The sequence below is a fragment of the Bufo bufo genome, chromosome 2 (genome assembly GCF_905171765.1).
Source record: "Bufo bufo chromosome 2, aBufBuf1.1, whole genome shotgun sequence".
Taxonomy (NCBI): domain Eukaryota; kingdom Metazoa; phylum Chordata; class Amphibia; order Anura; family Bufonidae; genus Bufo; species Bufo bufo.
The window spans coordinates 162,394,816-162,421,800 of NC_053390.1; the positions used below are offsets into that span (position 1 = coordinate 162,394,816).

At 43.7% G+C, this 26,985-nt stretch overlaps 1 protein-coding gene across 3 annotated transcripts in view; it reads right to left on the bottom strand.

Annotated features, from left to right (window-relative positions):
- The window catches only part of TMEM232 (transmembrane protein 232), a 286,864-nt gene that overhangs the window by 201,838 nt on the left and 58,041 nt on the right, over positions 1-26,985 (bottom strand). For all 3 annotated transcript variants that reach the window (XM_040420202.1, XM_040420203.1, XM_040420204.1), the window contains 2 exons: positions 3,956-4,055; positions 3,643-3,770 (listed from right to left, as the gene is read on the bottom strand). In XM_040420202.1, coding sequence (XP_040276136.1) covers positions 3,643-3,770; positions 3,956-4,055 — 228 coding nt within the window. The remainder of the gene's footprint in view (positions 1-3,642; positions 3,771-3,955; positions 4,056-26,985) is intronic.

Genomic DNA, 26,985 nt, shown 5'->3' on the forward strand with positions numbered 1-26,985 from the left:
TGGTCTGAAAATTTGTATATGACACTATGAGGTCTCCTAGGGCCTAAATGGTAGATTTTTGTTTTATATATTTAATTATTTTTTTATTAATTTTAGTTTTCTCCCTCTGCCCTTAAGCTCTTGAACACAATGACACAATAGCAAATAATGTTAGAGTGACACTAACATACAGTGCCTTGAAAAAGTATTCATACCCCTTGAACTTTTCCACATTTTTTAACGTTATACCCACAAATTTAAAGTGCTTTATTGGGATTTTATATGATAGACCAACACAATATAGCAAGTATGTGTGACGTGAGGCACACTTTCCAGATTTTTATCGTTTTAAAATTTTGAAAACCATGTATCAATTTCTTATCACGTCACAAATACTTGCTACTTTGTGTTGGTCTATCACATAAAATCCCTATAAAGTACATCTAAGTTTAAGGCTAAAACGTGAAAAGATTTGGATAAGTTCAAGGAGTATAAATACTTTTTCCAAGGCTCTCTCTCTCGATATATACAGTTATGTTCAAAATTATTCAACCCCCACTGAAATTTAGTGTTTTGGCCAGTTTGACATTGATTTTGATCATTTCAGTCATCTTGTTTACAATTAAATCAAAGAGGCACTTGTAAGTCAGACAAATATAACATAACATTTATAATGAAATAACCACAAATGTCTTTTCTGTGCTCACATCATTATCAGTTTTATTCAACCCCCAAGTTACATTCAATCTTAGTACTTAGTACAACATTATACAAAGGAATAAGGGGGCACACCTACATCTGGATTCACACAAAACACTAGCCAATATATTAAAGTAATTTATTTAATATAACAAGGCACCTAATTAATCACACTAAAATAACATAAAATACAATGGTTAAAATAATGTCACATAAAACCACACTAATGAATTGGTTTGTAATTGGATCACAAACTTCAGTCCTATATGCAATGTCTAGTTCAAAGTTTTGGATTTCAACCAAAAAAAAAAATATATATAGTGAGTGCGGTTTCTTTTAATGGTCTGCGGTATACCTGCGGTTTATTCAATATAAACGATTCCACTATTTTAGGGATTACTGAATATAACAGCCTCTTGGTTTGTGGTATATCGTTTCTCACTGTTTTGACTTTGGTTTAAAAGTTACAGCCTTGCTGTGATTGATATCAACTAATTACTAACTGTTTAGGTGCGATGGAGTATTCATCTTTCTGTGCAAAACGTGGCATCCCACGTGTTGTCAGCACATGCGGTCTTACCTCCGATCCGCTTTAAAAACAGTTTGTAAGCCAGGAAACAGTCCGCTTTAACGCCGGGGTCAATAGGTGGTTGGACCCGCTTTAAAATCCAGCGTACCTTTATGTCTTTTTGAGCAAAACAAGGCAGGACTTTCGTTTCTTTTTGCTGTAGGTATTTGGATATTTTTGCGAATCCCAAAGCGGTGCGCAGAAGGTATGCTGCGGTTTTCTTCTTAGCTTGGAGACTTGTGTACACCATCCTTTTCCAGTTATAACAGCTTTTAAACGTGAAGCATAGCTTGACACAAGTGTCTTGCAGCGATCTACGGGTATCTTCACCCATTCTTCATGGGCAAAAGCCTCCAGTTCAGTCACATTCTTAGGCTTGCGCGCTGCAACTGCTTTCTTTAAGTCCCACCAGAGGTTCTCAATCGTATTTAAGTCTGGTGACTGCGATGGCCACTTCAAAATGTCCCAGCCTTTAATCTGCAACCATGCTCTAGTGGACTTGGAGGTATGCTTGGGATCATTGTCCTGTTGAAAGGTCCAACGTCTCCCAAGCCTCAGGTTTGTGACAGACTGCATCACATTTTCATTCAATATCTCCTGGTACTGAAGAGAATTCATGGTACCTTGCACACGCTGAAGCGTCCCTGTACCTGTAGAAGCAAAACAGCCCCAAAGCATGATTGACCCCCCGCCATGCTTCACAGTAGGCAAGGTGTTCTTTTCTTCATAGGCCTTGTTCTTCCTCCTCCAAACATAGCGTTGATCCATGGGCCCAAACAGTTCTAATTTTGTTTCATCAGTCCACAGAACACTATCCCAAAACTTTTGTGGTTTGTCCACATGACTTTTGGCATACTGCAGTCGACTCTTCTTATTCTTTGGAGACAGCAAGGGGGTGCGCCTGGGGGTTCTGGCATGGAGGCCTTCATTACGCAGTGTGCGCCTTATTGTCTGACAAATATTTTTTCAGTTCCTCAGCAGTCACACGGGGACTTTTCTCCACTTTGCGTTTCAGGTTGCGCACAGCAGTCGAAGTCAGCATCTTCTTTCTGCCACGACCAGGTAGCGTTTCAACAGTGCCCTTTGCCTTGAATTTGCAAATGATGCTTCCTATGGTGTCTCTTGGTATGTTTAACATCTTTGCAATCTTCTTATAGCCATTGCCCTTCCTGTGAAGAGAAATCACCTCTTCTCTTGTCTTCCTGGACCATTCTCTTGACTTCACCATGTTTGTAAACACACCAGTAAATGTCTAGAAGGAGCTGAGTATCACAGTCATTTTAAATCTGCCTAATTGGTGCTTATTATGCTTGATTGCTGCTCCTTGACATCCACAGGTGTTTTCAATACCTGATCGAAAACACTTGAATGAACCTCTGTTCTTAAGAGTGGTAGTCTTTAAGGGGTTGAATAATTGTGTCAATGAAGAAATCACAAAAAAAAACATTTAATACTGTATTACAAAAACAATTGATGTCATTTTAGTTGCATTTGGTTCTTTAAAAAGTCCTTGTAAGATTTCATTCTGAACACAATTACAAATGTACACTAAATTCCCTAAAACCCTTTACAGCATTGGGGGTTGAATAATTTTGAACACAACTGTATATATATATATATATATATATATATATAACACCAAATACCGCAGCAGCACAGTCAGACCGCGTGCACTGGGTGCAATTCCTCACAGAGGTCGGCTTCTCCTCCACGACATATACTTTCCAAAGAACGAGGCAGCACTTCCAGGTTTCGGTAACAGGCTGAAGACCCCAAACTTAGCTGGGGAATAAAGTTTGGGGTCTTCACCCTGTCACCGAAACCTGGAAGTGCTGCCTCGTTCTTTGGAAAGTATATATATATATATATATATATATATATATACACACATACCTACCCTGAAATCTGCTGTCATATCATTGAAGATCTCGAAAAGCCTTATCTAGCGGTACCTAGGCACTCCCCAGTCACAACGTTCCAACTTGGGGTTGAGAAATATGTTGAGGTATTGTATGTTGGTTCTTTTGAACCTGTTCCCTAGGACCACTCTCTCAGGAGGATCCACCACCAAATCTTTCTCCTTAAGAGGGGTTTCATAACTCCAATCCCTCCTCAGTGCTGCCTGCTGTAACAGCAATTACCTTATATACAAACTAGCCCTCACTGCCACCCATCAAGTGAAATCTAAAGGGTGGGCTGGTAGAGGGGTCTTCCCCAATGCTCCACTTTATAAAGGTAAGTCTGCCCTCCCCCTCCTAACCTGGCCAATCACTACTTCCACTTGGTTCTAAGTCTACCCGGTAACCTACTGATAGCTCCTTTAACCTTACAAACCCTATCGTGGCTGCACGAAGGACTTGTTTGTTCCATCCTGCTAATAAATGATGAACACTCACCTGTGAAGGTATACTTGTTTCTAAGGAAGAGTCTGAATCACATATGATTTCTCCAACCTTCAACATTACATGTATGGACGAAAGAACATTTGGATATGGCTGATACGTTGTTTCACATGCAGGAAGTGCTATATAAGGGATACAATAGAAAAACTGTTTAAAACTCAGAATAGATGAGGTGCATATATAGATCCTGAGGAACCATTATTAGACTAAATCGAATCACAAAGCACCAGCCACCATATCATTTTTGTGAGTCAGCAGAAATAAGTGGAGATGCACATTTATTATTTAAATATGTCTGAACACCAACCTTTTAAATATGTAGAAAGTCTGCTTTTTTGTTCATTAAAATGTGTTAGATGCCCAAGGAGATAAAAGGTGTAAAGTCTTAAAAATGTCAAAAATCCAAGCTGTTGGAAGGAATTAAAAAGAAATATCAGTTTTATGTACAGGCTACATAATTGCCTTAGTTGTATTACTATGTTGTTCTATATATCCAAATAGCAGAAGGACCCGGCTTCGCATGGGTATATTTAATCTATTTCATTTAATGTTTGTGTGTGTCGTTAAAAAATATTGACAGTCTCCCCCATAAGAGTGACCTCTACAGCACCCGCCCCTTTAACAGTGAACTCCACAGTCCCCCACCCCTTAACACTGACCCACCCACAGTGGCCCGCCACTTTAAAATGGGACCTCCACAGCAGCCCATACCCTTAACTTTGACCTTCACAGCAGCCCGCCCCTTTAACAATGAGTTTCACAGCACCCCACATCCTTGACAGTGACCTCCGCAGGGGCCCGCACCCTTAACAGTGACCTCCACAGTACCCTGCTGCCTTAACAGTGACCTCCACAATACCCCGCTGCCTTAACAGTGACCTTCACAGCAGTTGCCCCTTTAATAGTGGCCCCCTTAACAGTGACCTCCACAGTGTCTGCCCTTTTAACAGTGACCTCCACAGCGGCCTGCCCCCTTAACAGTAACATCCACAGTGAACGCTTCTTTAACATTGACCTCCACAGTGCCCGCCCCTTTAACAGTGATCTCCACAGCGCCCTGCCCCTTTAATGCTAGGGTTACACGACGACATGTGTCGCACAACATTTTGTCTCAACAATTTTTATAATGATAGGCTATTGTGTTGCACTGCGACATGTGACATGCTGCGACTGCGAGACGACAGTTGCAAAAAATCCATCCAAGATGGATTTTTCTGCAACTGTCGCATCACAGTCGCAGCATGTCACATGTCGCAGTGCAACACCATAGACTATCATTATAAAAATTGTCGCACGACATTGGTGCGACATCAATGTCGCGCGACACATATAGCAGTGTAGTTGTGCCCTATGTGTCGTGCAACTTATTGTCGCACGACACATGTCGTTGTGTAGCCCTAGCCTAAAGCTGACATACAGCAGTGAAGAAAGATGGCTGGGTTGTTATGGAAACCTGGAGTAAAACTGTGTGTATGTGGAGACTAAGGGACTGCGAGCTTCTTTTGGCTGATAAGGGACATGCGACCGTGTGTATGGCAGTTGGGATATGAAGAGAAAGACTTGCAGGCTTCTATTGGGTAATTCAGGTAATGTTTTGGGAATATCTCAGGAACGGTACGTCCTAGAGAGCTGTGACCCCCACAAGATTTCTTTCCATGTAGCAAGGGATGTGTATACCAAGTTTCGTTGAAATCGTTTTTTGCGTTTGAGTGATTGCGGAACATACATACATACACAGAAACATATATACGCCCTTCTTTATCTATATACAGTGGATATAAAAAGTCTACACACCCCTATTAAAATGTCAGGTTTCTGTGCTGTAGACAAATGAGACAAAGATAAATCATTTCAGAACTTTTTCCACCTTTAATGTGACCTATAAACTGTACCACTCAATTGAAAAACAAACTGAAATCTTTTAGGTGGAGGGAAGAAAACAAAAAAAATAAATAATGTGGTTGCATAAGCGTGCACACCCTCTGATAACTGGGGATGTAGCTGTGTTCAGAATTAAGAAATCACATTCAAAATCATGTTAAATAGGAGTCAGCATACACCTGCCATCATTTAACCACCTCCGGACCGCCTAACGCAGATTCGCGTTCCGGAGGTGGCAGCGCTGCGCACAGTCACGCATATACGCGTCATCTCGCGAGACGCGAGATTTCGCTCCAAGCCGGCCCGCGCATGCGCATCGCGGGCCGGCAAAAGTTAAAGAACAAGTTCGTCACCAGCCTGCCAGCAACGATCATTGGCTGGCAGGCTGGCGATTTTTAAAAAATCCAATCACAAGCCATATAACAGATCATATTAGTAAATATGATCTGTTATATGGCTTCTCTGCTCCTGTGCTGGTCCTTTTCGTCGGTTGGATCCAGCACAGGAGCAGACTGAACTGTGAGTACACCAACACTACACCTTAGCCCCAGATCACCCCCCTGCACCCCAATTAACCCTTTGATCACCCCTTTGATCGCCCCTGTCAATCACCAGTGAAAGGAAAAAAAGTGATCAGTGTAAACTGTCACTTTTTTTTTTTCACTAGTATTGGCTGTTAGGTTTTAGGGATAGTTTAGGCCCCTTGGTTAGGTAGTTAGCGTCAGTTAGCGCCCACCCCACCGCACCGCAGTCACTTTTATTCGCTGAATAGCGTATCGCTAATCAGCATTTGTACTTTTATAGTATCTGTAAGTGATCAAAACTGATCACGGTCAGATCTATAATAGTATTAGTGTCACTTTAGTTCGCCCTCCACCCAAAACGCAGTGTTTGCCCGATCAGGCCTGATCGGTCGCCCACACGTGCGTTCACCCACGCCCGCCCCACCGCAGTGACAAAAAAAATATATTTTTTGATCACTGCACATTCATTTTACACGCACTGCGGCGATAAAAAAATCAGTTTTGATATTTTTTATCAACCGCAGCGGCCTCCGGTACTTCGCTAGCCTCCCCTTTGTAAGACAGGTTTGCTTTTTTTCTTGGGTAGTCTCAGGGAATACCCCTAAATTTAGTAGTCCAAAATGTCAAACAGGGGGTATTCTTCTGAAGAGGCCTACAGGATTCTGACCCAGTCGGATGAGGAGTGGGAACCCTCATCTGATGAATCTAGCGGGTCAGAATATGAACCTGTGGAAAGCAGTGGCTCTCTGACCCAAAGTTCGGACGAGGAGGTGGAGGTCCCTGGCAGCACCAGGCGTACCCGGCCCCATGTCGCTAGACCACAGGTTATGCAGGATCCGCTTCAAGAGCAGCAGAGTGGGGCTGTCGCTGCCGGATCACGTGGTGAGGCATACACCAGCAGCGCAGCCCTCCCTGGACCTAGTACCAGCACTGCCGTACAACATGGTGACGTGGCGAGCACCAGAAGGGCAGTTGAAGCTGGTACGGTGGCACGTGCACTAGTTACCCCGTCGCAGCCACCGCAAAGACAGGCCCGTAGAGCCCCTAGAATCCCTGAGGTGCTGGCAAACCCTGATTGGCAGTCACCAACTTCAGCCGCACCTGTAGTTCCCCCTTTCACCGCCCAGTCTGGAGTTCGGGTTGAGACGGCTCAAATCGGTTCGGCCCTGGGATTTTTTGAGCTGTTCTTGACTGCGGAGCTCTTGGACTTAGTCGTGGCAGAGACCAACCAGTATGCCACACAATTTATATCCGCCAACCCGGGAAGCTTTTATGCCCAGCCTTTCCGGTGGAAACCAGTCCAAGTTTCCGAAATTAAAATTTTTTTGGGCCTTCTCCTCAACATGGGCCTGACAAAAAAGCATGAATTGCGGTCATATTGGTCAACGCACCCGATTCATCACATGCCCATGTTCTCTGCTGCTATGTCCAGGGCACGATTTGAGGCCATCCTCCGTTTCCTGCATTTTAGCGACAACACCACCTCCCTTCCCAGAGGCCACCCAGCTTTTGACCGGCTCCACAAAATTCGGCCCCTCATAGACCATTTCAACCAGAAATTTGCAGATTTGTATACCCCCGAGCAAAACATCTGCGTAGACGAGTCCCTAATACATTTTACCGGGCGCCTTGGCTTCAAACAGTACATCCCAAGCAAGCGTGCCCGGTATGGGGTCAAATTGTATAAGCTCTGTGAAAGGGCCACAGGCTATACCCACAAATTTCGTGTCTATGAGGGAAAAGATCAGACCCTGGAGCCGGTCGGTTGCCCTGACTACCTGGGGAGCAGTGGGAAGACAGTCTGGGACTTGGTGTCACCCTTATTCGGCAAGGGGTACCATCTTTATGTGGACAATTTTTACACAAGTGTGGCCCTCTTTAGGCATTTGTTTCTAGAACGGATTTGCGCCTGTGGCACCGCGCGAACTAGTCGCGTGGGCTTCCCCCAACGGCTTGTAACCACCCGTCTTGCAAGGGGGGAGAGGGCTGCCTTGTGTAACGAAGAACTGCTCGCGGTGAAATGGAGAGACAAGCGTGACGTTTACATGCTCTCCTCCATTCACGCAGACACGACAATCCAAATTGAGCGAGCAACCCGTGTCATTGAAAAGCCCCTCTGTGTCCACGACTATAATGCGCTCATGGGAGGGGTGGACTTCAATGACCAGATGTTGTCTCCGTATTTAGTTTCCCGCAGAACCAGACGCTGGTATAAGAAGGTGTCTGTATATTTAATTCAATTGGCGCTGTACAATAGTTTTGTTCTCTACAGTAAGGCTGGGAGAACACGATCTTTCCTCAAATTCCAGGAAGAGATCATCGAGAACCTCCTTTACCCAGGAGGTTCCGTGGCCCCATCCCCCAGTGTAGTTAGCCGTCTACACGAGCGACATTTCCCCAGTGTCGTTCCTGGTACCTCAACCCAACCGTCACCCCGAAAAAGATGTCGTGTCTGTAGCAGGAGTGGAATAAGGCGTGACACCCGCTATTTCTGTCCTGACTGTGCTGACCACCCTGCCCTATGCTATGGAGAGTGTTTCCGGAAGTACCACACACAGGTACACCTAGCATAGGGATTGCATCTCACAGGACAGGCACACAGGGCTATTAGGGCCCTTTTACTCTCAGCTGCTGCAAACCTCTCCTTTCACCTGGGATAAAGTGCATAACGTACTTCGCCACATCTTTGGGCGATTTGCGCTTTGCACATTGTCCCATGGGGAAGGAGAGGTTTGTTCTATAAAGGTAAAAAAAACTAAACAAAAAAAAAATTACCGGTAAGTAAAAAAGTTTAAAAAGTTTAAAAAAGTTAATATGTTCTGTTCTAAAGTTAATAAAGTTATTGCTTTGCGGCCTGGTTTTTTCTTTTTTGTTTTGTTTTTTTTACCTTCCAGGTGGACCAACCGATCGACCAGCTGCAGCACTGATGTGCATTCGGACAGAAGCATTGCGCTGCTGTCAGATTACACGCAAGTCGGTGTATGCGGCGCTGCAAGACGAGATTTCTCCTCAGCAGTAAAAGATATGTTTGCCGAGGCATATGAGCTGAGGAGGTGGCGGTGTTCATATACTTTGGCAAACACTTTGTATATATAAAAAAAAAAATCCCGGCAATGATTTATTCATCCACATCGATTGATGTGAATGGAGAAATCTGGTTTGCCAGGGCATACGAGCTGAAGTGGGTATGGATGTTGGGCGGAGCTCCTATGTCCTGGCAGACGCCTTTCCCCTACTTTTTCTTTTTTTGGCAGAGATTTTTTCATCCACATTGATCGATGCGAATGAAGAAATCTGTGCCGTTCATTTTTTTCTTTCAGCCCAGAGGCTGAACGGAAAAAAAAAATCTCATTACCCGTATGCTCAATATAAGGAGAATAGCAGAAACTCCTAATGCTGGGCATACATGTAATGATTGCGGAGACCCTCAAATGCCAGGGCAGTACAAACACCCCACAAATAACACCATTTTGGAAAGAAGACACCCCAAGGTATTCGCTGAGAGGCATATTGAGTCCATGAAAGATTGAAATTTTTGTCCCAAGTTAGCGGAAAGGGAGACTTTGTGAGAACAAAATCCAAAAAATCAATTTCCGCTAACTTGTGCCAAAATTTTTTTTTTTCAATGAACTCGCCATGCCCCTCATTGAATACCTTGGGGTGTCTTCTTTCCAAAATGGGGTCACATGTGGGGTATTTATACTGCCCTGGCATTTTAGGGGCCCCAAAGCGTGAGAAGAAGTCTGGTATCCAAATGTCTAAAAATGCCCTCCTAAAAGGAATTTGGGCCCCTTTGCCCACCTAGGCTGCAAAAAAGTGTCACACATGTGGTATCTCCGTATTCAGCAGAAGTTGGGGAATATGTTTTGGGGTGTCATTTTACATATACCCATGCTGGGTGAGATAAATATCTTGGTCAAATGCCAACTTTGTATAAAAAAAATGGGAAAAGTTGTCTTTTGCCAAGATATTTCTCTCACCCAGCATGGGTATATGTAAAATGACACCCCAAAACACATTCCTTACCTTCTCCTGAGTACGGAGATACCAGATGTGTGACACTTTTTTGCAGCCTAGCTGGGCAAAGGGGCCCATATTCCAAAGAGCACCTTTCAGATTTCACAGGTCATTTACCTACTTACCAGACATTAGGGCCCCTGGAAAATGCCAGGGCAGTATAACTGCCCCACAAGTGACCCCATTTTGGAAAGAAGACACCCCAAGGTATTCCGTGAGGGGCATGGCAAGTTCCTAGAATTTTTTATTTTTTGTCACAAGTTAGTGGAAAATGATGATTTTTTTTTTTATTTTTTTTTTCATACAAAGTCTCATATTCCACTAACTTGTGACAAAAAAAATTTTTTTTCATGAACTCACTATGCCCATCAGCGAATACCTTGGGGTCTCTTCTTTCCAAAATGGGGTCACTTGTGGGGTAGTTATACTGCCCTGGCATTCTAGGGGCCCAAATGTGTGGTAAGGAGTTTGAAATCAAATTCAGCAACAAATGACCTGTGAAATCCGAAAGGTGCTCTTTGGAATATGGGCCCCTTTGCCCACCTAGGCTGCAAAAAAGTGTCACACATCTGGTATCTCCGTACTCAGGAGAAGGTGGGGAATGTGTTTTGGGGTGTCATTTTATATATACCCATGCTGGGTGAGAGAAATATCTTGGCAAAAGACAACTTTTACCATTTTTTTATACAAAGTTGTCATTTGACCAAGATATTTATCTCACCCAGCATGGGTATATGTAAAAAGACACCTCAAAACACATTCCTCAACTTCTCCTGAGTACGGCAATACCACATGTGTGACACTTTTTTGCAGCCTAGGTGGGCAAAGGGGCCCATATTCCAAAGAGCACCTTTCGGATTTCACTCGTCATTTTTTACAGAATTTGATTTCAAACTCCTTACCACACATTTGGGCCCCTAGAATGCCAGGGCAGTATAACTACCCAACAAGTGACCCCATTTTGGAAAGAAGAGACCCCAAGGTATTCGCTGATGGGCATAGTGAGTTCATGGAAGTTTTTATTTTTTGTCACAAGTTAGTGGAATATGAGACTTTGTATGAAAAAAAAAAAAAAAAAAAAATCATCATTTTCCACTAACTTGTGACAAAAAATAAAAAATTCTAGGAACTCGCCATGCCCCTCACGGAATAGCTTGGGGTGTCTTCTTTCCAAAATGGGGTCACTTGTGGGGTAGTTATACTGCCCTGGCATTCTAGGGGCCCAAATGTGTGGTAAGGAGTTTGAAATCAAATTCTGTAAAAAATGACGAGTGAAATCCGAAAGGTGCTCTTTGGAATATGGGCCCCTTTGCCCACCTAGGCTGCAAAAAAGTGTCACACATCTGGTATCTCCGTACTCAGGAGAAGGTGGGGAATGTGTTTTGGGGTGTCATTTTACATATACCCATGCTGGGTGAGAGAAATATCTTGGCAAAAGACACCTTTTCCCATTTTTTTATACAAAGTTGTCATTTGACCAAGATATTTATCTCACCCAGCATGGGTATATGTAAAAAGACACCCCAAAACACATTCCTCAACTTCTCCTGAGTACGGGGATACCAGATGTGTGACACTTTTTTGCAGCCTAGGTGGGCAAAGGGGCCCATATTCCAAAGAGCACCTTTCGGATTTCACTCGTCATTTTTTACAGAATTTGATTTCAAACTCCTTACCACACATTTGGGCCCCTAGAATGCCAGGGCAGTATAACTACCCCACAAGTGACCCCATTTTGGAAAGAAGAGACCCCAAGGTATTCGCTGATGGGCATAGTGAGTTCATGGAAGTTTTTATTTTTTGTCACAAGTTAGTGGAATATGAGACTTTGTATGAAAAAAAAAAAAAATAAAAAATCATCATTTTCCACTAACTTGTGACAAAAAATAAAAAATTCTAGGAACTCGCCATGCCCCTCACGGAATAGCTTGGGGTGTCTTCTTTCCAAAATGGGGTCACTTGTGGGGTAGTTATACTGCCCTGGCATTCTAGGGGCCCAAATGTGTGGTAAGGAGTTAGAAATCAAATTCTGTAAAAAATGATGAGTGAAATCCGAAAGGTGCTCTTTGGAATATGGGCCCCTTTGCCCACCTAGGCTGCAAAAAAGTGTCACACATCTGGTATCTCCGTACTCAGGAGAAGGTGGGGAATGTGTTTTGGGGTGTCATTTTATATATACCCATGCTGGGTGAGAGAAATATCTTGGCAAAAGACAACTTTTCCCATTTTTTTATACAAAGTTGTCATTTGACCAAGATATTTATCTCACCCAGCATGGGTATATGTAAAAAGACACCCCAAAACACATTCCTCAACTTCTCCTGAGTACGGGGATACCAGATGTGTGACACTTTTTTGCAGCCTAGGTGGGCAAAGGGGCCCATATTCCAAAGAGCACCTTTCGGATTTCACAGGTCATTTTTTACTGAATTTGATTTCAAACTCTTTACCACACATTTGGGCCCCTAGAATGCCAGGGCAGTATAACTACCCCACAAGTGACCCCATTTTGGAAAGAAGAGACCCCAAGGTATTCGCTGATGGGCATAGTGAGTTCATAGAACTTTTTATTTTTTGTCACAAGTTAGTGGAATATGAGACTTTGTAAGAAAAAAAAAAAATCATCATTTTCCGCTAACTTGTGACAAAAAATAAAAAGTTCTATGAACTCACTATGCCCATCAGCGAATACCTTAGGGTGTGTACTTTCCGAAATGGGGTCATTTGTGGGGTGTTTGTACTGTCTGGGCATTGTAGAACCTCAGGAAACATGACAGGTGCTCAGAAAGTCAGAGCTGCTTCAAAAAGCGGAAATTCACATTTTTGTACCATAGTTTGTAAACGCTATAACTTTTACCCAAACCATTTTTTTTTTACCCAAACATTTTTTTTTTATCAAAGACATGTAGAACTATAAATTTAGAGCAAAATTTCTATATGGATGTCGTTTTTTTTGCAAAATTTTACAACTGAAAGTGAAAAATGTCATTTTTTTGCAAAAAAATCGTTAAATTTCGATTAATAACAAAAAAAGTAAAAATGTCAGCAGCAATGAAATACCACCAAATGAAAGCTCTATTAGTGAGAAGAAAAGGAGGTAAAATTCATTTGGGTGGTAAGTTGCATGACCGAGCAATAAACGGTGAAAGTAGTGTAGGTCAGAAGTGTAAAAAGTGGCCTGGTCTTTCAGGGTGTTTAAGCACTGGGGGCTGAGGTGGTTAAAGTGCCTCTGATTAACCCCAAATAAAGTTCAGCTGCTCTAGTTGGTCTTTCCTGAAATTTTCTTAGTCGCATCCCACAGCAAAAGCCATGGTCCACAGAGAGCTTCCAAAGCATCAGAGGGATCTCATTGTTAACAGGTATCAGTCAGGAGAAGGGTACAAAAGAATTTCCAGGGCATTAGATATACCATGGAACACAGTGAAGATCATCAAGTGGAGAAAATATGGCACAACAGTGACATTACCAGGAACTGGACGTCCCTCCAAAATTGATGAAAAGACGAGAAGAAAACTGGTCTGGGAGGCTACCAAGAGGCCTACAGCAACATTAAAGGAGCTGCAGGAATATCTGGCAAGTACTGACTGTGTGGTACATGTGACAACAATCTCCCGTATTCTTCATATGTCTGGGCTATAGGGTAGAGTGGCAAGACGAAAGCCTTTTCTTACGAAGAAAAACATCCAAGCCAGGCTACATTTTGCAAAAACACATCTGAAGTCTCCCAAAAGCATGTGGGGAAAGGTGTTATGGTCTGATGAAACCAAGGTTGAACTTTTTGCCCATAATTCCAAAAGATATGTTTGCACAAAAACAACACTGCACATCAACAAAAGAACACCATACCCACAGTGAAGCATGGTGGTGGCAGCATCATGCTTTGGGTCTTAAGCTGGAACTGGGGCCTTAGTTAAGCTAGAGGGAATTATGAACAGTTCCAAATACCAGTCAATATTGGCACAAAACCTTCAGGCTTCTGCTATAAAACTGAACATGAAGAGGAAATTCATCTTTCAGCATGACAACGACCCAAAGCATACATCCAAATCAACAAAGGAATGGCTTCACCAGAAGAAGATTAAAGTTTTGGAATGGCCCAGTCAGATCCCAGACCTGAATACGATTGAAAATCTCTGGGGTGATCTGAAGAGGGCTGTGCACAGGAGATGCCCTCGCAATCTGACAGATTTGGAGTGTTTTTGCAAAGAAGTGTGGGCAAATCTTGCCAAGTCAAAATGTGCTATGCTGATAGACTCATACCCAAAAAGACTGAGTGCTGTAATAAAATCAAAAGGTGCTTCAACAAAGTATTAGTTTAAGGGTGTGCACACTTATGCAACCATATTATTTTATTTTTATATTTTTTCTTCCCTCTACCTAAAAGTTTTCAGTTTGTTTTTAAATTGAGTTGTACAGTTTCTAGGTCACATTTAGGCTACATTCACACGTCAGTATTTTTCTATAATCCGATTTTCGGTCCGTTTTTTGCGGATCCGTTGTTCCTGAAAAAACGGAAACATGTATAAATTTCAATAAGCAAATAAAGTTGTTTGGATTTCTTTAAAAAAAAATAAAAAAAAATTTAAATGTAATTTCCAGGAACGGATTCCGTATAAAACGGATGACATACGGAATGACATCCGTATGTCATCCGTTTTTTGCGGATCCATTGACTTTGTATTGTACCAGGATCCGATTTTTCAGGAAAAGAATAGGACATGTTTTATATTTAAACGGACATGCGGAACGGAACAACGGAAACGGACAGCACACATTGTGCTGTCCGTTTTTTTCCAGGACCCATTGAACATGAATGGGTCCAGATCTGGTCCTGATCTGTTCCGCAAAAAACGGAACAGATCAGGAAAGAAAAAACGGACGTGTGAATGGACCCTAAAGGTGGAAAAAGTTCTGAAATGATTTATCTTTGTCTCATTTTTTTACATCATAGAAACCTGACATTTTAACAGGGGTGTGTAGACTTTTTATATCCACTGTATAGAAGATATATAAAGCTGAGTGTATGTGTGTATGTCCGCTAAAGGAATTGGCACCATCGCATTTACAATCACGAAATTTGGCACACAAGTACATCAGGTGTCCGGGAAGGTTTTAGACCGGGTCTCAGCTCTCTAGCACGTACCGTTCCTGAGATATTCCCAAAAAATGCACTAGCCAATAGAAGCCTGGTCACATGACCCTTATCAGCCAATAGAAGCTCGAAGGCCCTTAGTCTCCACATACACACAGTTTTACAGCAGGTTTCCATAACAACCCAGCCATTTTTCTTCACTTCTGTAGGTCAGCTTTAAAGGGGTAGGGCACTGTGCATAACACTGTTAAGAGGGCGGAGTGCTATGGAGGTCACAGTTCAGGGGACTTAAAAACCCAACCCCCAGGTCCCTCTAAGTCATGCCCCCGACCTGGTTAGGTCACGTCCCTGACCTGGTTAGGCCACGCTCCCTCCCACTCCGCAGACGACGGGGATTAAAAAAATGAAGGTAAAAATCAACTTCTGTCAGCTGCAGGGGTGAGAGGCAAAGTGACTTTCTCCCTGCAGCTCACGCTCAGACAGCACAGTTCTGCTGTCTAAGAGTAAGCTGTTCAAAAGGACATCCCTGTGTCGTCCAGGCCCTGCGCCGTATGGAGGACAGGGAGTTTGAAAGCTGGACTGTCCGGCCTAAAACCGGACCTGGCCACCCTAGGGGCAGGCTGCTGTGGAGGTCACAGTTAAGAGGATGATCCGCTATGGAGGTCACAGTTAAGAGGATGATCCGCTATAGAGGTTAAGGGGCAGATTGCTGTAGAGGCCACTGTTAAGGGAACAAGGTGTTGTGGAGATCACTGTTAGATGGGGTACTGTGGAGGTCACTAATAAACGGGCGGCCGCTGTGAAGGTTACTGTTAAAGGGGCGGGCTGCTGTGGAGGTCACTGCTAAAGGGCGGAATGCTGTGGAGGTCACTGTTAAAGGGGCTGGCTGCTGTGGAGGTCACTGTTAAGGGCGCAGGAAACGGTGGAGGTCACAGTTAAGGGGAAAGTCCGCTATGTAGGTCAGTGTTAAGGGGCAGGGTGCTGTTAAGGTCACATTTTAAGGGAATGGAGCTCTGTGGAGGTCACTGTTAAGGGGCGGGTTATTGTGGAAATCACTTAACAAGATGGGGTACTGTAGGGGTCACAAATAAAGGGGCAGCCACTGTGTAGCTCACTGTTAAAGGGGAGGGCGCTGTGGATGTTACTGTTAAGGGGCAGGCCGCTGTGGAGGTCACTGTTAAAGGGGAGGGGTACTGTAGATGTCCCTGTTATAGTGGATAAGGTCGATATCTTCTAACGACACACACAAACATTAAATGAAATAGATGAAATATACACGTGCAAAGCCGGGTCCTTCTGCTAGTAGTAGTAATATAATCCATATTGGTTTTCAATTGTAGATGCATCCTAATATTAAACACCTAATATATAGTATTGATCGAGCACGCTCGGCTGAACACCAGTTCAGCTCGAGCATCTCGATGCTCGGAACATGGCTGAATACCGCATGTGCTCGAGCGCAATGCTCGAGTCTCCCCCACTACGCAGCCAATAAACATGCAGGTAAGTACTGCCCTTCACTGTAATGCCGTAGCCATGTTGGTTACTGGCATTACAGTGCTTGGCTAGCCGGAACACGTCATCAGGTGCTATATAGCTCAGTGTTAGTCAGGGAGAGCTGTGCTGAAACAGGGAAAGATAGTGTAGGGAGTGAAATATTTTCTTTTAATTTGAAAAACTTGTCAGAGACCCAAAAATCCTTTTAGAGACTACTGTTGTGTGTGGCAGCAGCAATATATATTTTTAACGCAACCTGCTCTAAATTGCTAAAACCTTACAGACCCAAAAGTCCTTTTAAGGACTATTGTTGTGTGTGGCAGCAGCAATATATATTTTTAACGCAACCTGCGCTAAATTGCTAAAACTTTACAGGCCCAAAAGTCCTTTTGAGGACTATTGTGTGTGGCAGCAATATCTATTTTTAGAGCATCCTGCACTAAATAGCGTGCAATAGTGCAGACAGCGACTTTATCTGCGCTACATCTACTGTGTAACTTGTTCGCATCCCAAAAATATCTGTAACATCCAGTGTACTTTTTCCATAGACGTGTCCGCTGCGGACAGTGACATTACCTGGGGTACATCTCCTGTGTAATGTTTCCACATCCCAAATACCTGTGTCATTCCCTGTAATTTTATGTTACCCACTGCTGACATCAGCGAATTATCTGCGGTGTATCTCCTGTGTGACGTTTCCACATCCCAAATACCTGTGACATTCCTTGTAATTTTTTATTAGCCGCTGCTGACATCAGCGACCTTATCAGCGGGATTTCTCCTGTGTAACGTTTCCACATCCCAAATACCTGTGACATTCCCTGTAATTTTATATTAGCCGCTGCGGACATCAGCGACATTATCTGCGGTATTTATTCTGTGTAACGTTTCCACATCCAAAATATCTGTGACATTCCCTGTAATTTTATATTAGCCGCTGCTGACATCAGCGACATTATCTGCAGCATTTCTCCTGTGTAACGTTTCCACATCCCAAATACCTGTGACATTCCCTGTAATTTTTTATTAGCCGCTGGTGACAGCATTGATATTATCTGCAGTATATCTTCTGCGTGAAGTTTTCACATCCCAAATATCTGTGACATTCCCTGTAATATTTTATTAGCCGCTGCTGACATCAGCGACATTATCTGTGGTATTTCTCCTGTATAACGTTTCCACATCCAAAATACCTGTGACATTCCCTGTAATTTTGTATTAGCCTCTGCTAACATCAGTGACATTATCTGCGGTATTTCTCCTGTGTAACGTTTCCACATCCCAAATACCTGACATTCCCTGTAATTTTTTATTAGCCGCTGCTGACATCAGCGACATTATCTGCGGTATATCTCCTGTGTGACGTTTTCACATCCCAAATACCTGCTTTTTTTTTTTTTTGCGCATACACTTACAAATCCTAGGCTACTGTACGTGTGACATACTTTCAAGCATATATAACATTTAATATGAAAAAGGCGAGCAGTAAGGTACAGGGAAGTGGCCGCGATGCTGATGGTGCATGCAGAGACCGTGGCCCAGGGCACGTTGAAATTGTGCCTGCAGCCAGAGCACAAGAAAAACAATCATCCACGATGCCTAGCTTCATGTCCCAGTTTGTAGGGCGGCACAGGACAACGCTCTCGAAGTCAGACCAGTGCGACCAGGTGGTCGGTTGGATTGCAGCAGATAATGCTTCCAGTCGGTTAAGCACCACCCTGTCTTCCACCAAGTCCAGTCTCAGTAGCCAAGAGTCTGGTCAACACAATCCTCACTCTGATCCTCCTTCCTCCCACCACGGAGAGTCTTGCCAAACAAGTGATCCCACACTCGGATATTCAGAGGAGCTCTTTTCAGCGCCATTCTTTCATTTGGGCCTCTCGACAAGCCTGCTTGAAGAGGGACATGAGATCTTGTGCCCTGATTCCCAAACTCTTGAGCATCCACAGTCACAAAAAGATGATGATGGGTAATGGCAATTAGTGTTTCATGAGGTGGATGATGATGATGAGACACAGTTGCCAATAAGTCAACGGCAATTAATGTCTCAAGAGGTTGATGATGAGACAGTTGTCAATAACTGAGATTGTTATTAGGTCAACAAGTCAGGAGAATGAGCAGAGTGAGGAAGTGGAAGAGGAGGTGGTGGACGATGAAGTCACTGACCCAACCTAGGAAGGTGGCAAGCCGAGCGAGGACAGCAGCACAGAGGGGGAGGGATCCGCAGCAACCCAACAGGCTGGAAGAGGCAGTGGGGTGGCAAAAAGGAGAAGGCGGGCCACACAAAACAGGCCCACAACTGTTCCCTGGAGCATACCCTTGCAGAAATCTCCCTTGCCAAGGGGTAGGTGTTCCGCAGTCTGGCGTTTTTGGAGGAAAGTGCAGATGAAAAATTTACGACGAATTGTTATTTGCAACCTGTGCCATACAAAAATGAGCAAGGGCGTGAACACTAGCAACCTCACCACCACCAGCATGATCCGCCACATGGCATCAAAGCACCGTAATAGGTGGGCCGAACAATCTGTGTCTGCGGGTCACACCACTGCTTCCTCTACCCCTGTGTTACGTGCTGGCCAATCCCCTGTCGAAGGCGCAGGTCCGGATGCCTTCGGCCCTGCACCTGGACCTTGGCAAGCACCATCAGCGACTACATCCACTTCCGTGTCCCAGCGCAGCATCCAAATGTCCTTACCCCAGGCGTTTGAAGGCAAGCGCAAATACTCAGCCACCCACCCACAGGCCATAGCACTAAATGCGCAACTTTTCAAATTACTGGCCCTGGAAAGTTGCCATTTAGGCTTTTGGACACTGAGGCCTTCCACAGCCTGATGTTGGCGGCCGTCCCTCGTTACGCAGTCAACAGCCGCCACTATTTTTCACAGTATGCCGTGCCTGCCTTACACCAGCATGTGTCCCGTAACATCACCTGTGCCCTGACCAACGCAGTTACTGGGAAGGCTCATTTAACCACTGAAACATGGATAAGTGCTTTCGGCCAGGAACGCTACATTTCCCTGACGGCACACTTGGTGAACGTTGTGGAGGCCGGGAGCGAGTTGTACCCTGGGATGGCACAGGTGCTACCAAGGATTGCGGGCCCTAATTCCATCAGGGTTTCCGCCACCACCTACATTAGTGGCTCCAACCCCCACTTCTCCTCCTCCGCCTCCACTTCCACCTCAGAATTATCCTCTTGCAGCACTAGTCAGCCATCAGTCGGTAGCTGGAAGCAGTGTAGCACTGCAATGGAGAAGCGTCAACAGGCTGTGCTTAAGCTGATCTGCTTAGGTGACAAACAGCACACCGCTGCAGAGCTGTGGCAGGAGATGAGAGACCAGACTGAGCTGTGGCTCTCGCCACTCAACCTAGAACCACGTATGGTTGTGTCTGATAATGGCCGTAACTTGGTGGCGGATTTGGAGCTCGGCAAGCTCACACACATCCCATGACTAGCCCACGTCTTCAACTTAGTGGTTCAGAGGTTTTTATAAACCTATCCCAATTTACCTGAGCTCCTGGTGAGCGCCCATTTTCGCCAGTCATCGACAGCTTCCGCCGGTCTGTCAACGTTGCAGCAGCACTTACAATTACCAGCTCACCGACTGTTGTGTGACGTGAGCACGCGCTGGAACTCAACGTTCCACATACTGGCCAGGCTGTGTGAGCAGCAGAGGGCAGTAGTGGAATACCAGCTGCAACATGGTCGTCTTTGCAGTCAGCTTTCGCTCTTCACAAGCGAGGAGTGGGCATGGATGTCTGACTTCTGTGAGGTTTTAAGAAACTTTGAGGAATCAACACAGATGGTGAGCGGTGATAACGCTATTATCAGCATCATCATCCCACTTCTGTGTCTACTCAAACGCTCGCTGCTCACAATTAAGGACGACGCTTTGCATGTGGAAGAGGTAGAAATGGGGGAAGATATTACACAGGGTGATAGCCAGACCACCCTCAGTTTGTCTTCTCAGCGCAAATTGGATGAAGATGATGAAGAGGAGCAGGAGACTGTTGCCTCCGCTACAGAGGGTGCATCTTTCACGTAACACAGGCCCCATAGAAATGAATGGGGTTGCGAGAAAATCGCAAGCATCCGCAAGCAAGTGCGGATGCGATGCGATTTTCACGCACGGTTGCTAGGTGACGATCGGGATGGGGACCCGATCATTATTATTTTTCTTTATAACATGGTTATAAGGGAAAATAATAGCATTCTGAATACAGAATGCATAGTAAAATATGTCTGGAGGGGTTAAAAAAAAAAATATATATATTTTAACTCACCTTAATCCACTTGTTCGCGCAGCCGGCATCTCTTCTGTCTTCTTTCTTCAGGACCTGGGTAAAGGACCTGTGGTGAGGTCACTACGCTCATCACTTGATCCATCACCATGGTGATGGATCATGTGAATGACCATGTGATGAGCGTAGTGACGTCATCAAAGGTCCTTTTCCTCACAGATGAAGACAGAAGAGATGCCGGCTGCGCGAACAAGTGGATTAAGGTGAATACAAATTATTATAATTTTTTTTTTAACCCCTCCAGCCCTAATTTACTATGCATTCTGTATTCAGAATGCTATTATTTTCCCTTATAACCATGTCATAAGGGAAAATTATACAATCTACACAACCTTGAACCCAAACCTGAACTTCTGTGAAGAAGTTCGGGTCTGGGTACCACAGTCAGTTACTGCGGGTTTGCCGCAATGCACCGGGAAGCATCCGGATCTAATCCGAACACGCTCCTCTGCAAGGGGCCTAAGAGTCATCCTCCTGATGACGACAGCGAAGTCTTGCCTGTTGCGACTCTGGCACACATGGCTGACTTTATGTAAAATTGAGTAAGATGTCGCACTAAGAACACTCAAACGACACCAGGTGCTCCTGTAAATTGAGGCCACTCACTCAATTTAGAAAAGCATATACGTATATAGGTGAACAGGGCACTCAAGGATAGCTGCGACCGTGTATTTAAGGCAAAGATGAGCTTTATTGATAATATAAATATATTTGATGCATATAACAATCAAGAATGCAGTAGAATAAATAGGTTATTAACAAATAAATATAATGAATATTCGACAGAGCAAAGGCTATTATTCGATTAATCAGCAAATATTCAATAGTCCAATATTGTAAATCTTGGATCCAATGATTGTGAACATCCAAAAACTTGTTTGCAATAAGTCTATTCGTTTTTTACTTTCATATTGAGACAACAGTCATATGCTTAGCAGTTATTCAAATAGTCGCGGCGGCGTCCCGCCAAAGCGACGTGAATGGCAGCAACTCACTGCTGAAAAGCTTGCAAGCGAATTAAGTCCATTACCTTTGTATCGACCAAGTGTTCGTCCGAAATAATCACAAGAGCCTTCAAGTGTACTTACTCCCAGGATCTGCCTTTAGATATTTGTAGCAGTATTCAATCAGGAGATTAAAGCCGGCTCTCTGTTCGGTTATGGTCGATTTAATGGTAAGGTAGGTTTTTCAGTACAAAGATGGGGTGTAGCACCAGACGCGTTTCGGGGTCCAACCCCTTCCTCAGTGGTATGGCCTTCACCTACAATCTTTTAGAGGGACAGCTCACCTGCAGGCCATCGCATATAATGTTTTAGAGGCTCAGCTCACCAGCAGGCCCTTTACCTGCAATCTTTTTGAGGGTCAGCTCACTAGCAGGCCCTCACATATAATGTTTTTGAGGGTCAGCTCACCAGCAGGCCCTCAACTATAATGTTTTACAGGGTCAACTCACCAGCAGGCCCTCGCCCATAATTTTTTCAATGGTTAGCTAAGCAGCAGGCACTCGCCCATAATTTTTTCAATGGTCAGCTCAGATCAGCAGCAGGCACTCACCTCTAATGTTTTAGAGAGTCAGCTCTGCAGCAGACCCTCACCCCTAATGTTTTAGATGGTCAGCTCAGCAGCAGGCCCTCACCCGTAATGTTTTAGAGGGTCACCAGCAGGCTCTTGCTCCTAATGTTTTGAGGGTCACTAGCAGGCCATCAATCATAATTTTTCAAGGGTGTATGATGCCTTCCTTTATGTGTAATAAAGGGTGTATTGGAGTGCCGGTTCCTTGTAATTTTTTGGAAGCCCTTTCACTTAGTGCATAGGCTTTATGAGTGTAGGAGTCCCACTACCTGAACAATTGTACCACAATGTGAATGTGAATGAGGCCCTCCATTATGTGATATACAGGTTGTATCGGAGTGCTTCTTCCTTGTAATTTTTGGCAGCACTTGCACTTTATATACAAGTAAATATACAGGAAAGAATGTTTCCTAACAATTTTTCCTCTAAAATCGATTTTATCTTGTGCGTATTATTGTCAGTCTGTAAAAGTGGCGTACTACTCGGACAACATCGTTCCCAGCAGCGATCTGGGAGTCCAAGATGCATCCAGACATCCTCCCCATGCTGTTCCCTTACCATTTCGGTGGTGTTTCCATCAATTTCTGACCTTTTCCTATGAACCAGACACTCTCCCCTCTTCAGAGCAGGGGGTGCCTGGTTTAATGCTCGGGTCATCCGATTGACTTCCATTGTTCTTGCTTGCATCTCGAAGGTGTTCGACCCGAGCACCCGAACACCTGAGCACTTTGGTGCTCGATCAACACTACTAATATACCAACTTGTGCAAATTATAGATTATGAGGCAAGCAAGAACATATCATGTAGGAAACAAAAGGCTCGATCACTGCCATTGTGAAGTTACAGTTAAATTTACCAGCTATTTCCATCCGTAATTTAATTTCTAATGATTTCAACCATCAGTATAGGACAAGGGCCGTCTGAAGTTAAAAAAGGAAATGAATTGACAGTGTTTTATTAATGGCTCACTGTTGTGCAGAATGACTGTCATATTTGGTGCCAAATGACAGTGTCTTAATCTAGTCACATCTGTGCCGTTGCCTTGATTCATAACGGACGCCACACTTTTATGCTGCATTCTCCTTCAGCTTATAATGTGATCGCTCGAGGTTCTATCCTCTTGATGACAAAAATATTGTTGCATGCAGCACTGTTCATGCTGTCAAAACTGTTTATAGCAAAAATATATATAATTATACAGTTGGTATGGTAAGCAAACTCTCTGTATTTTTTACGGATCTATCCTATACCTTGCAACTGACTTCTATTATAAATACACCAACAATGCCAATTGTCTATCTATATGTACACACTATTCGTAAAAAATACTATCTCCACAGACCGTTTTTTAAAACCAAAATAATTCTGGCATATATAAGCCGGCAGTGGATCCACCAAAGCTATGAAGAATCACCGGCCTCTTCATAACTTCGGTGGATCCTCCGCCAGTTCTACATGTAAGACAGCTTTCTAGCTGTCTTACATTTAGACCTTTTTGTACGCTTGAAGCAGGCGTAGAAAATGGAAAATAAGATAGCAACACCGCAGGAGAAATGCTAGCACAGGCTTCCAGTATCCGTAGTTTCAGGTGCTGCACATCTCGTATCATCTGAAGGCAATAGTCTATGCTGTGAAGATACGAGATGTGCAGCACCTGAAACTACGGATACTGGAAGCCTGTGCTAGCATTTCTCCTGTGGTGTTGCTATCAGTGTGTGAAGAGTGGGAGAAGAGGGTTGCATTGACAATCCAACACAATGGGCAGCACATTGAACACATTTTATAAGTGGTCAGAAACTTGTAAATAACTCATGAAAGAATAAATTTACGTTAAAACCAAGCACACCATTGTTTTTCTTGTGAAATTCCCAATAAGTTTGATGTGTCACATGACCCTCTTCCTATTGAAAAAACAAAAGTTGGATTCAAAATGGCCAACTTCAAAATGGCCGCCATGGTCACCACCCATCTTGAAAAGTTTCCCCCCTCACATATACTATTATGCCACAAACAGGAAGTTAATATCACCAACCATTCCCATTTTATTAAGGTGTATCCATATAAATGGCCCACCCTGTATATATATATATATATATGCTGTCGCAGCAATTTTCATTGATGAAACCTTGCAAAATCTTGCGCAGGGTGATGTGTGATGTCACCACATCTGGCCCGGTGCGGTGACATCATCAGTGATGATGAGATTTTGTGCAGTTTCTTCTATCAACATGGCCATGATGGCCTCTCCGTGAGCAAATGGATAAGGCGAGTATGTATTTTTTTTAACCCTGATTAGCCCCTGAAAGGCCTCCATATCAGATGCGGCGATTGGTGATGATCACGGCATCTAAGGAGCTCAATAATGAAGGGTGGCACGATCACTGTTCCCCATCATTGCGCCCGCTACTTACAAAGGAATGCGATTCATGACAAAGTAATTTGTAACGTCAAATTTCTTTGTGAAATTCAGCGAAGCAGCCAAATCAACATTTTCAGAACTGCACTCTTCACTAACCAATATCATAAAATAAAAAACGTTATTGTTAGCAAAATATTAAAAGCATACCATATTAAAAGCAGAGTGTGCAATGAGAGAGGTAACATCACCAGAGTAGTAGGAGAAAGAGGGGATGTAAACACAGCATCCATAGGTATGTACGGCAAGATAACAAGTACATTGCGTTGTAGCTACAGGGAATCAGTAAATAGTGTTGATCGCAAATATTCAAATCGCGAATATCGCCACTTCAATCATTCGCAAAGATGTGGAATATAGTGCTATATATTCGTATTCGCGAATATTCTAGATTTTTTTTCATCTGAACCCATGATCCCTCCCTGCTTCTTGCTTGTGGGCCAATGAGAAGGCTGCAATGTCTTTGTCTGAGCTTAGCAACATCCCTAGCAACCAATAGGAAAGTTGCCTACCTCTTACTATATAGGAACCTCCCCAGCAGCCATTTTTTGCAGAGAGACAGCAGTGTCATTGCTGTGCTCTGTGCTTTGCTGTGTAATTACATTAGAATTACATTAGTTAGTTAGATAGCTTATATATATATAATACAGATAGTTAGTGGGAGATACTCGGTGTAGGTTAGATAGTGATATAGTGTAGCTGATAGGTTCTGCTGTCCATACATACGGGCTACATACATAGGGCTGTGATGTCACAAGTTCACAACAATAATTAGTGCACCAATCCGTAATATGTAGTCAGACCTGCTAAAATGTGAAGTTGCACGTATTGCGCAAAAATATGCGCATCATTAATTGCCGATTTGCGCAATCGCAAATATATTGGAGCACTCTATCTACATATAAAGCTATTGTAATGTTCTGCTGTGCCAACCATTTTCTCCAGTTCCGGGAAACTTCTAGCAGCTTAAAAAATTTTGCAAAAGTGACCCACGCCTGTATTGCGTGCGCATTACGATAATATTACATTGCCGATTTTCGCAATCAAGAAAATAATCGCGAATTTGCGACTATATTACGAATATTCGCGAAATATCGCAAATTTGAATATTGCCCCTGCCGCTCCTCACTATCAGTAAACAGTAAATACTGTAAAGTGTTAGGGTCCATTCACACATCCGTGTGTGTTTTGCGGATCCACAGATCCGCAAAACACGGACACCGGCAATGTGCGTTCCGCATTTTGTGGACCGGACATCGCCGGCACTAATAGAATATGCCTATTCTTGTCCGCAATTGCGGACAAGAATTGGGCATGTTTTATTTTTTGGGGGAACGGAAATGCGGACCTGGAAGTGTGCACATCGTGCGGCCCCATAGAAATGAATGGGTCCGCAATTTTGTTCCGCAAAATGCGGAACAGAATTGCGGACGTGTGAATGGAGCCTTAAAGGCACTGGGCCCACAGTATCATACAATATATCACACAGTTCCCAATCCTGGCGCTGATACACTGAACACATACAATAGCTCAAAATCTTACCCATGAAGACCCTCAACATCAGGCACACCGCAAGCCTCAACGCAACAGTTTATATTATTTGCACCATATATCCCTTTAATGACCACCCACTGTCTTTTGTCATCAGTGCTTCTGTGAACTTACAGCTTCGGTTAATAGAGCAGCCTTTTGATCTACATCCAGGATAGCTCCAATCCCAACTGGTAACCATTTGATTGCAGCAATGTGTGACCGCAGCATGATCAAAGGGAGTTTCCCCCTCTCATTGAGTCCTAGTGATCTGATCAGAGTATTGGGTAAGCCCTCTGCAGTCAAACTAGGGGACCTACAAAGGCCCCCAGGACTGGGTAAATTCAGTAATCCTGCTGTTAGTTAAATATTAAGGGTTGTGCACCACTATAAATAATAGTATGGGTGCCATCGGCATGTAACACTACAAGACCAGACAAGATAGGCAAACTACATGTGAAATCCGATGCACACCATATGATAACAAAATATAGCTTTATTGGTCA